This window comes from Rhipicephalus microplus, chromosome 1 (genome assembly GCF_043290135.1).
Source record: "Rhipicephalus microplus isolate Deutch F79 chromosome 1, USDA_Rmic, whole genome shotgun sequence".
Lineage (NCBI taxonomy): Eukaryota > Metazoa > Arthropoda > Arachnida > Ixodida > Ixodidae > Rhipicephalus > Rhipicephalus microplus.
The window spans coordinates 301,400,964-301,413,438 of record NC_134700.1 but is presented as its reverse complement, the minus strand read 5'-3'; the positions used below and the strand labels follow the sequence as shown (position 1 = coordinate 301,413,438).

Sequence of the window (12,475 nt, the reverse complement as noted above, 5' to 3'; positions counted from 1 at the left end):
ACCACGTCCGGTACGGCAGCAACCAGGTTATCTTTTTAATCCAGACGCACGAGCCAGCGAGACAGCCCGCGTGACATACGATGATGATCACTACAATGGTTTGGTCATACAGATGAAGATGAAGTACATAGTCAGCGCTCACAATACGTATACAAGCCGAGAACGTGCCGGGAACGTGGCTAAGTACACACCGAACGTGCGTTAACTATGAAGTATATAAACGCGCGCAGGATTCCTCTTAGCAGGGCGGTGGGCCGAGGATCGCCACGGCAAAACGATGGCCCCATCGCCCCCGCTCCGTATATGTCAATGCATGAGGCTGACTTTGCGGCCTCCCCCCCCCCCCTCATGCTACGCGAGTACCACTTGGCATTTCATTACATGCGCGGACATCGCTAAACAAGGAATGAGGCCAGTGCCATAGCAAATATTGGGTAAAGTGCCCATCACGAAACCACTGCTTTCTTTTCGCCAATGTTCAAAAATTATTGGCATTCTTGAACAACTGACCAACGGCACGCAATAGCGATACCACAGAGCATCACTAAACAGGGCACGGCGGGACCGCAATGGCAACATCGCTATACCCTTCTGTATTTTTCGCCCGGGTTACGCTGTGCGCCCTTGCTCAGCACGTGTCATTCACACCGAAGAATGACAACAGCAGCCTGGATCTACTAACAGTGAACTCCGACTGGCCAATCCCGTGGACGTAGCACATGACATCACCAGAATCCAACTTCGTGGAAACAACGCCCCCTGCTCAAGCATATAAAAACAACCGCATCAACGACTTCTTCAGAGGGCACGGCGGGACCGCAATGGCAACATCGCTATACCCTTCTGTATTTTTCGCCCAGGTTACGCTGTGCGCCCTTGCTCAGCACGTGTCATTCACACCGAAGAATGACAACAGCAGCCTGGATCTACTAACAGTGAACTCCGACTGGCCAATCCCGTGGACGCAGCACATGACGTCACCAGAATCCAACTTCGTGGAAACAACGCCCCCTGCTCAAGCATATAAAAACAACCGCATCAACGACTTCTTCAGAGGGCACGGCGGGACCGCAATGGCAACATCGCTATACCCTTCTGTATTTTTCGCCCGGGTTACGCTGTGCGCCCTTGCTCAGCACGTGTCATTCACACCGAAGAATGACAACAGCAGCCTGGATCTACTAACAGTGAACTCCGACTGGCCAATCCCGTGGACGTAGCACATGACATCACCAGAATCCAACTTCGTGGAAACAACGCCCCCTGCTCAAGCATATAAAAACAACCGCATCAACGACTTCTTCAGAGGGCACGGCGGGACCGCAATGGCAACATCGCTATACCCTTCTGTATTTTTCGCCCAGGTTACGCTGTGCGCCCTTGCTCAGCACGTGTCATTCACACCGAAGAATGACAACAGCAGCCTGGATCTACTAACAGTGAACTCCGACTGGCCAATCCCGTGGACGTAGCACATGACATCACCAGAATCCAACTTCGTGGAAACAACGCCCCCTGCTCAAGCATATAAAAACAACCGCATCAACGACTTCTTCAGAGGGCACGGCGGGACCGCAATGGCAACATCGCTATACCCTTCTGTATTTTTCGCCCAGGTTACGCTGTGCGCCCTTGCTCAGCACGTGTCATTCACACCGAAGAATGACAACAGCAGCCTGGATCTACTAACAGTGAACTCCGACTGGCCAATCCCGTGGACGTAGCACATGACATCACCAGAATCCAACTTCGTGGAAACAACGCCCCCTGCTCAAGCATATAAAAACAACCGCATCAACGACTTCTTCAGAGGGCACGGCGGGACCGCAATGGCAACATCGCTATACCCTTCTGTATTTTTCGCCCGGGTTACGCTGTGCGCCCTTGCTCAGCACGTGTCATTCACACCGAAGAATGACAACAGCAGCCTGGATCTACTAACAGTGAACTCCGACTGGCCAATCCCGTGGACGTAGCACATGACATCACCAGAATCCAACTTCGTGGAAACAACGCCCCCTGCTCAAGCATATAAAAACAACCGCATCAACGACTTCTTCAGAGGGCACGGCGGGACCGCAATGGCAACATCGCTATACCCTTCTGTATTTTTCGCCCGGGTTACGCTGTGCGCCCTTGCTCAGCACGTGTCATTCACACCGAAGAATGACAACAGCAGCCTGGATCTACTAACAGTGAACTCCGACTGGCCAATCCCGTGGACGTAGCACATGACATCACCAGAATCCAACTTCGTGGAAACAACGCCCCCTGCTCAAGCATATAAAAACAACCGCATCAACGACTTCTTCAGAGGGCACGTCGGGACCGCAATGGCAACATCGCTATACCCTTCTGTATTTTTCGCCCGGGTTACGCTGTGCGCCCTTGCTCAGCACGTGTCATTCACACCGAAGAATGACAACAGCAGCCTGGATCTACTAACAGTGAACTCCGACTGGCCAATCCCGTGGACGTAGCACATGACATCACCAGAATCCAACTTCGTGGAAACAACGCCCCCTGCTCAAGCATATAAAAACAACCGCATCAACGACTTCTTCAGAGGGCACGGCGGGACCGCAATGGCAACATCGCTATACCCTTCTGTATTTTTCGCCCAGGTTACGCTGTGCGCCCTTGCTCAGCACGTGTCATTCACACCGAAGAATGACAACAGCAGCCTGGATCTACTAACAGTGAACTCCGACTGGCCAATCCCGTGGACGTAGCACATGACATCACCAGAATCCAACTTCGTGGAAACAACGCCCCCTGCTCAAGCATATAAAAACAACCGCATCAAAGACTTCTTCAGAGGGCACGGCGGGACCGCAATGGCAACATCGCTATACCCTTCTGTATTTTTCGCCCAGGTTACGCTGTGCGCCCTTGCTCAGCACGTGTCATTCACACCGAAGAATGACAACAGCAGCCTGGATCTACTAACAGTGAACTCCGACTGGCCAATCCCGTGGACGTAGCACATGACATCACCAGAATCCAACTTCGTGGAAACAACGCCCCCTGCTCAAGCATATAAAAACAACCGCATCAACGACTTCTTCAGAGGGCACGGCGGGACCGCAATGGCAACATCGCTATACCCTTCTGTATTTTTCGCCCGGGTTACGCTGTGCGCCCTTGCTCAGCACGTGTCATTCACACCGAAGAATGACAACAGCAGCCTGGATCTACTAGCAGTGAACTCCGACTGGCCAATCCCGTGGACGTAGCACATGACATCACCAGAATCCAACTTCGTGGAAACAACGCCCCCTGCTCAAGCATATAAAAACAACCGCATCAACGACTTCTTCAGAGGGCACGGCGGGACCGCAATGGCAACATCGCTATACCCTTCTGTATTTTTCGCCCAGGTTACGCTGTGCGCCCTTGCTCAGCACGTGTCATTCACACCGAAGAATGACAACAGCAGCCTGGATCTACTAACAGTGAACTCCGACTGGCCAATCCCGTGGACGTAGCACATGACATCACCAGAATCCAACTTCGTGGAAACAACGCCCCCTGCTCAAGCATATAAAAACAACCGCATCAACGACTTCTTCAGAGGGCACGGCGGGACCGCAATGGCAACATCGCTATACCCTTCTGTATTTTTCGCCCAGGTTACGCTGTGCGCCCTTGCTCAGCACGTGTCATTCACACCGAAGAATGACAACAGCAGCCTGGATCTACTAACAGTGAACTCCGACTGGCCAATCCCGTGGACGCAGCACATGACGTCACCGGAATCCAACTTCGTGGAAACAACGCCCCCTGCTCAAGCATATAAAAACAACCGCATCAACGACTTCTTCAGAGGGCACGGCGGGACCGCAATGGCAACATCGCTATACCCTTCTGTATTTTTCGCCCAGGTTGGTGGCAAACACTTTTATACCAGCTTTCGTAGCGATTGTAGAAGAATTGTGGTTCTGCCGTGCCCGGCGACTTGTGCATGTCTTTTTGTGGACGCATGGACGGTCATTTTGATTCTTCTTGCGGGGGATGTTGAGCAGAATCCCGGGCCTAATAAAGACGATCTCATAAAAATGATGAATACTATGCTTGCTTCCCAGGAAGAATTCAAAACAAAAATCGAAAATTTAGCTACTGCTCACGATAAGCTAGAATCTACGGTTAATGCCCGATTAGACGATGTTATGGTAGCAATAAAAGAACAGAAAGTAGAGATCAAGGCACTGCAGACTGAAGTTACAGCGTTGAAAGTTAATCTTCAACTACACCAAAAGCGTCTGGGATGATTTAGAAGATAGAAGCAGACGCCGCAATCTTATTTTTGGTTTTCCTGAACCGGATCGTGAAAATGCTACAGAATTAAGAAAGAAGATAATCGAGGAACTGATAGGGGATAAACTCGGAGTGGTTGTTAACTCTGTGGAAAGAGTACATAGGGTTGGGAAAAAATGCCACGATAAAGTGCGACCGGTAATAATGAATTTTTTTGACTACAACGAGAAGCTTAAAGTGTTAAAAGACTGTCACAAACTGAAAGGAACAAAAATCTCGGTAAACCATGACTTCTGCAAGGCCACTATAGCAAAGCGCAGCAAACTCTGGTCTCATTTCAATGATTTTAGGGCGCAAGGTCGCAAAGTATCACTCGATTACGATAAGCTGAGAGTGGACGATGATATATACGAATGGGATGAGCATAAGAATTGCCTGAAATGTATCCGCCCGCAACGTAACCGCGACGAATGACCCGATCACAAACAATTGCGAGTTGTTCTCCTTAATTCTAGGAGCATTGTCAATAAAGTTCACGAGCTTGAAGAAATCATATTTACCTATGATCCCCAAATCATAGGAATTACAGAGACCTGGCTAACTCCGGACATTCTAGATTCTGAAATAGTTCCTCCAACTCATAAAATGGTTAGACGTGATCGAGCTCTAGGCTGCAGAGGAGGCGTTGCTTTGGTGGTTAAACAGGAAATCACTTGCATAACTATGGACGAAATAATCGACAATGAAAGTGTATGGTGTCAAATTGATTTTCGTGGGCTCTCGGCTCTCGTAGGTGTAGTCTACCGGCCCCCTTCTTCGCCAGAGTCGTTTTTGGAAAACATTCAGTCTTACATGCAGCAGAAGTGCAAGCCTAATCAAAAAGTCATATTAGCGGGGGACTTCAACCTACCATCAATTGATTGCAACACTCTTCACCCAGGTTCAACAGACGTAGCAAACTGTAACTTGTTGCTTGAATTGATGCTGAACTTTAATCTCGTTCAACTTGTTAAAGACGCTACCAGAGTTGCTCGAGGCACTGAAAGTGTACTAGATCTTCTATTTGTTGGAAACTTTTCAGATGACACTAAGGCCAGTGTTTATGATTGAATCTCTGATCACAAGCTGGTTTTACTTACCGCGAATTTCTGCCCTGACAAAAAGAATTCTGCGAGCAAGAATGTCTAATTTTTCTGCTGCAAATGACGAAGCTATTATAGATAAACTTGGTTTGTGCTTCGGTGACTTTGAGGCAGGAGGAGACGTATTAAGTCTGTGGAATACGTTTAAAAACGTTACTGCATCGTGTCTTGATAAATTCGTACCAAAATTTCAGAAAAAGAAACGGTGCAACCCCTGGATAACACGTGATATAATACAATTGAAAAGAACATTATCAAGAAAACGTAAAGCAGCGCGTAAAGATAACCAGGCCATATCTTGCCTCTCAGTAACACTGAAGCACAAAATACGGACCGCTCGAGATTGCTTTTTTGGAACGACACTTGTTAACTTCATGGAAAACGCTCCGAAAAAGTTTTGGGGATACTTGTCCGGAAACAAAGGATCTGTTGAACAGCTTCGCGTTGACGGCTGCACAGTTACTGATCCTTACGCAATTGCTAATGAGCTAAACAGAACATTCCACAATGTGTTCAGTCAACAGAGTTTAACCAATAATCCGACGGAACCATCTCCTCGCCCAACGTAATGCCGGATATAGATTTAAATGTAAATGGTATTCGCCTTCTTCTACTAAAACTTGATACCAAGAAGTCTTCTGGCCCTGACGGTATCCCTAATGCCTTTTTGAAGCGTTATGCGGACATTATTTCACATTACTTATATATTTTGTTCAACAAATCTTTGGATGACGGATGCTTACCTTCTGATTGGTTGTGTGGAAAAATTGTCCCAGTACACAAGGATGGAAGCAAACTGCTCGCTTCGAACTACAGGCCAATATCATTAATCAGTAGTTGCTGTAAACTACTTGAGCACATCCTCTCCAGCCAGATAACTTCGTTCTTGGAATCAAAAAACATATTAGGCAGCTTCCAGCACGGGTTTAGAAAAAAGTTATCAACGACGACCCAGCTCGTATCAGTCATACACGACTTCGCTTATGCTATCAATGACAGAAAACAAATAGATGCAATATTTTTGGACCTATCAAAAGCCTTTGATAGGGTACCGCACTCTTTACTGATACGAAAAATGCAGCGTGTAGGAATTGCTCCCCGCCTCGTGGACTGGATTTTTGCGTATCTGAAAAACAGAACGCAGTTTGTAGAAATTAGCGGCTACCAATCACAAAACCTTGATGTATTATCAGGAGTGCCCCAGGGGTCGGTCTTGGGACCACTCTTGTTCTTGATCTATGTGAATGATATTTGCGATGATATTGACGCGGGAGTGACTGTGAAAATGTTTGCAGACGACTGTGTTATTTATACAACTGTCAGTAGCCCCTTGCATCAATCATTGCTTAACGACAACTTGTGCAAAATTGCTGACTGGTGTGAGAGGTGGCAGATGGTTGTTAACTACTCAAAAACTTTCGCTCTTACAGTAACACACAAGAAAACTCCTCTTAAACATAAATACCATGTCCGTAACCAAAGTATCGAATTTGTTCATTCCGTAAAATATTTGGGATTGACCATTAATACGAAACTTAGTTGGGACGCTCACATCAACACCGTTTGCGCCAAGACCTACAAGAAGCTATGCTTTTTAAGAAGGAAGCTGAGGTCATGTGATTGGAAAGTTAAACTTGCAGCCTATAAAACCCTAGTTCGACCAGTGCTAGAATACGCATCCCTTGCGTGGGACCCATATTTAAAGAAAGACATAGATAAAGTGGAAAGGATTCAGCGGCTAAGCGCACGGTTCATTTTTTCAGACTTTAGGCGCCTCTCCTACGTTTCATAAATGTTAAATAAATGTGAGCTGGAACCACTTGAATGTAGGCGAAGAATTGCAAGGTTAGTCTTCTTTTATAAACTATACAACAATGAATCTGGTTTAAATAAAGAATTGTACATTCTGCCACCTCCTCAGCGCTCAGCAAGGTTAAATCATTCAAAAACTGTAAAACCATATGCTCCTAAAAATAACACATTCAAGTACTCCTTTTTTGTAAGAACCATTGAAGACTGGAATTCACTGCCTTCCGACTGCGTGCACGCTCCGATTTCTTCTAGTTTTGACCTCTGTGTTAGGAACCTTATGTAACCCTCTCCTGCTAGGATGGTGAAAAACTGTCTGCAGTATTCCTTAAATAAATAAATAAATAAATAAAAACTATTGCGGAGTTCGGAACACGCAGCCAACGCAACGACTGTCATAGCGACGAAACGGACATAACGGGCTGTCCGCGATAATTGTGTATAGCGATCTGCTACGTAACAAAAACTGACACTATTTTTTTTTCTTTTTGAGACATGTTATATGGTCGCTGGGAGCATAGAATCTACTGGCTAGTTGCGTGCAGTGCTGCGCTTACTTTGCACACACACTGTGCCGAGTCGCTTGCGCCCACTAAGCTTCAGACCGTGCACAGATGCGTCGAGAATCCTATTACGTTAACGTGATGATGCGAGCTTTCTGCAAAGGATGCTCTAGCAGCTATGGCAGCGGACGCAGGTGCGTTTGTGCTGTCTCATCATGAAAGCGAGTGCTACACTTGTTGTCTCGTTCCGCGCGATCCACAACGCTCAAGTCCGCAACAGCGAGCTGCTTCCGTTTCTTCAAATCTGTGGACGCTGAACACGGTCCCACATAATTTTTGAGGCGACTACGATAGGCGCCTCGGTGCTCCCGTGTAGTCTCCGGCTATTAAAAGCGTGCATTAGGCTTAGAGGGGCGCTCCGCCAGACGCGTATCGCTTTTTGTCGGCAATCTGGCGCACTTTTCGGTAGTCACCACATCGCTTTTCTTCGTTCCGGAAAAGGCACCGCCCAATCACGCTTAAATCGGCATAATTGATCGACCGATTCTGTGCGTTGAAGAAGCGCAAATGTAGAAGTGGCGACCATTACGCAATATACCCCCACGATGAATCCTGTCAACATTGCTTTCGGTTCCAAGGTGCCACAGTGGTGCAAATTAGACAAAAAAATATTCTTTTGGAACAATATGGCACCATAATTTCCCGTTGGCACAAATTGGAACGATTGGCGCCGGTTTCCCTTATGTGGCAGGGGCAGAATTTTTTTTTTTTTTGGAGGGGAGGGGGGGGGGGGCCCGGTTGCCACCCACTCCACTGATATGTGGTACCGGTGGCTAAGGTGACACACGCGGTGCTCTGAGCCCACCGTTCTAGGCTGGCGTTTACCACCAGACACATCCCTGCGAACTCTTTCCCACTTTTGTGTCATCGTTGGGTCCTTTAGGTGCGCACAAGGAATAAAAGGCACGCCCACCTGTACATCGTGCGAAGGTCCGGTGACGATGACGCCATCTCGGGTGAAGTGCAGTGCCGAGAAGAGCGCCTCGGACGCCTCGAGCTTCCGCAGGTTGGCCAGGTCGTTGTGCTCGATCTGGATCATCTCGTTGAGGCAAACGCCATGCGAGCACGTTTCAGTGAGCCACTGCAGCCACAAGGAATCATGACGCTACAGCGTGTCACCATGTTGTGGAATAATATACGTGTCATATTTATCTGTGAAACCCTCAGCGGAGGGGCAGAGATATATTTGAACAGCAAAATAAATACAGTATTAGGTAAACACATTACCGTGAGGATAAATACAATGTAAATATTATATCAGTACACTTTGTTAAATACAAGTCAACTCAAACAACACAGAATACACTAAACGGCCGATAGTACTTGCGCTCGTTAGTACAATTGACGATTGAAAGCTTATTAGTGCATTCTTAAAACTAGTTGAGTCGTTGATGAATAGTGATCGTGCAGGTAGATTATTCCAATCTGTTCAAGTCTTGGGAAAAATGAGTGTGAATATGTGGGACGAGGTACGTTGACCCAGTACATTAACTCTATGCGTTGACCTTATGCACGTGATCACGGCGAGCTGAATAATAAGAGCTGGGTGAATCCAAAGGAAAGCATTGTGGGTTTTATCAAAATGCATGATTCCTTTCTGCAAATAGAGAGTAATGGAAGCATACTCTCCAATAATGTAGCATTAGCAGTGCGGTGATAATTATCTAGAATGAAACGAACAGCGCGATTTTGTACCGATTCGATTTCGTTAATGTGAGGCACGCTGTGAGGGCTCCGGAAATTGCGAGCGTCCGGTATTCTTCCACGTCGCACAGCACACGAGCCGTTTTCAGCTTCATCGAAACCGGAGCACTGGAGAACCGCGAAAAATTGTTTTCCGACTTTTCCTTGGTGGTTCAGCACAGCGGTTCTGGTGCTCGGCTGCTTAATTATCCGAAGGCCGCGGGTGCGATCCGTCCAGAGCATTTTCAATGGATTTGATGTACATTATATTTGGGTGCGCATTAAAGCACCACACGTTTTACTTCCGGAGTCCTCCACCGTGGCGTGCCTTATACGATAACGTGGTTTGGGAACAATAATTATAGCACATTTTTTAAAGCTTAAACGTTAAAGAAAACGAACTTGCTGACGTGCGTATGTGGAAACACCTCTGCGTTGTTAAGATTCCTCTTGTGCAGGTTATGTCGGAAGGGAAATGAAAGCGTTCTTTCATTTATATGTAGATGTAATTTATTCTCTAAATATATGCCGGAATTGAAAGTTATATTCATCTGAATCGTCGCTCACTAGGACAAGGACAAAGTCGCTTAAAATACACATTACACGCCCACTTTCAAATTTTCATTTTTGTGTGTGCGATAGGTTATGTATTTTATCCTCTAACAATGCAGCGGTATGCAATGCTTGCTTGCGCACACGCAGCAACATCAATGTTCGGCAGATTGAAATATCGGAAGTTACTCTAAAACGTGTTCGCTTGTTGCAGATGACTGAGGCGCAAAAAAAAAAAAAACATTTCGTGAAACGGGAGGAGCAGAAGGGAAGAAAGAACAGCGCCAACTGTTTAATAACAGGCCAAGAAAGTCACGGGAAAAAAAGAACACCATTCGGCGCATGCGTACACAGCCAAAAAACGTCGTACAGTGCCATTGTCAAGGCAATAAGTTATCTCGAAACCACATTTCTGTGAAATAGAACATTATGAATGTATCACTGATACGATTGGGCCCTTTCTTTTTTATATGAAAAGCTTCCAAGAGCGCTCTAGCTTTTTGTTTGTTACTCCCACCAAAAATCACCGTTTGCTCAAACCATGGCACACATCCACAGGCTTTATAGTGCGTCAAAGAATGCGCCAAAACTATTGGCATGCTCCCTCAGTCTGTCATTGATGCAACGTTCCGTCTGACCGATATAGAACTTGCCGCAGCTTAGGGCTGTCCCATACACCACTCCTTGAGCGCAGCCCCTAAAAAGTTTTGAGCGCTGCTTCTGGCAGCCCCTTTGCTCATCGCATGTGATACGTGGGCACAATTGAGCCAGCTTGTTGGGAGCTGAAGAAATGACGAACGCCGTAACGGGTGGCCACCTTCCTGAGATTATGGCTCACACAACATACATAAGGCACCATCCGCTCATTTGGGCACGCATTTGCATTGGCAGCACCGTCTTTCAACTCCTGTGGCAGAGATTTGACCCCGGAACCAACAACAGACTGAGGGTAGCCGGCCTTGGAAAGCCTTTAAAGCTGAAGAAAAAAAAAACTAGCCTGCATAACAGTCTCACATGATCTGCGTAAAGACGACTTCAAGCAAAGTAGAGCGATTCCACGCTTTACAGTTTTTTAATCCACGCTTCACATAGATTCAGAGCGGATCGGGCAGCCGACGATGGTTGGGCTGACTAACCGTGTATTCTACACATCGCAGTCAGGATTCTGATCATTTGTGTAACTTAGCACGAATCCTATGCACTCACGGCTACCGATCCGCCCTGAACTTGCACTCGTTTTATGAACCTATCATTTTGTTGTTGCTATTTGTGAACAAAGTGTGAGCCAAATAAAAAGAAAAATGGATGCCCTGTCAGATTTCGCCAGTGCCTTAGGTGAAAAACCACCAAGCACTGTAAAGGAAATAGGAAAGGCAATGCAGAAGATGAACACGAAGCTTCTTGACGTTCTCTCTGCTATCAAAACAGGCGTGACACTATTGATTCATTGTACAATGCTATCAAGGCAGAATTTATATCCATCAGGGCATCTGTAAGCTTCGCTAGTGACAGCTTTGACGAAATAAAGACAGAAATAAAGTCGCTGCGTGAGAAATTGCATGAGGCGAGAACTCGAAGCATCGAGTGTCAGAAAGAAAACATAGAAATTAAAAAAAAAGAATTAAGAGATACAAGAAGACAGCTGATAGATCTACAGCAATGCTCGAGACGGAACAACATTGAACTGAAAGGCATTCCCTATGTTGAGAAGGAAAACCTAGTGGAGATTGTGGAAACAATTGCCGACTGTCTACGTGTTGAGGTCAGCGCCAAAGATTTCGATGTTGTTCACAGAGTGCCGACGAAGGCAAACAATGTTCCAAATATTGTCGTTAAGTTCTTGTCTCGCTTCAAACGTGATCTAATAGTAAAGTCAGCAAGAAAGAACAGGCTTAACACGTCAACCCTTGGTTTCAGTACAAATCAACCTGTGTTCGTGAACGAACATCTGTGTCTTGAAAATAGGGTTCTATTAGGTAAGGTTATACAGAGAAAGAAAGATAAGAACTGGAGATTCGTCGGGGTTCCCGAAGGGAAAATCCTTGCTAGGAAGTTTGAGAACTCGAAGGTAGTTCACGTTACATGCGAGGATGATCTCGCTGAACTAGTGTGGCGTCTCTTCTTGATCACCTGCCACAAAAATTTTCACAGAAATGGCTGTCACGATTGCTCAAGTAGATCAGCTCATATATAAGACATGCGCTAACATATTCTACTCCAATATCCGAAGTATAAAAAACGACCTAATTTTGCTTCTTTCTTTCTTATATAAACATACAAACCACTTCGATGTGCTAGCAACTACAGAACCATGGTTGAGAAAAGGAGAGAATGTCAACATTCCCGGATACGAAACCATATCACATCAGCGAGATTCATGTTCACGTGGTGGTGAAGTGGTGCTTTTTGTAAAAAAAAAAAAAAGGCTGCGCATATACAGTTACATCCTTCCTGAACCACAGTTCTCCT

General features: G+C 46.2%; 1 protein-coding gene across 11 annotated transcripts in view; it reads right to left on the bottom strand.

The window, feature by feature from the left end:
* The window catches only part of LOC119165999 (high affinity cAMP-specific and IBMX-insensitive 3',5'-cyclic phosphodiesterase 8B), a 404,448-nt gene that overhangs the window by 248,332 nt on the left and 143,641 nt on the right, over positions 1-12,475 (bottom strand). For all 11 annotated transcript variants that reach the window (XR_012884029.1, XR_012884034.1, XR_012884037.1 and 8 more), the window contains one exon: positions 8,685-8,852. Coding sequence is in view for 8 of the 11 variants with exons in the window: in XM_075865592.1 (XP_075721707.1) it covers positions 8,685-8,852 (168 nt within the window). In the remaining 3 variants the exon portion in view is untranslated. The remainder of the gene's footprint in view (positions 1-8,684; positions 8,853-12,475) is intronic.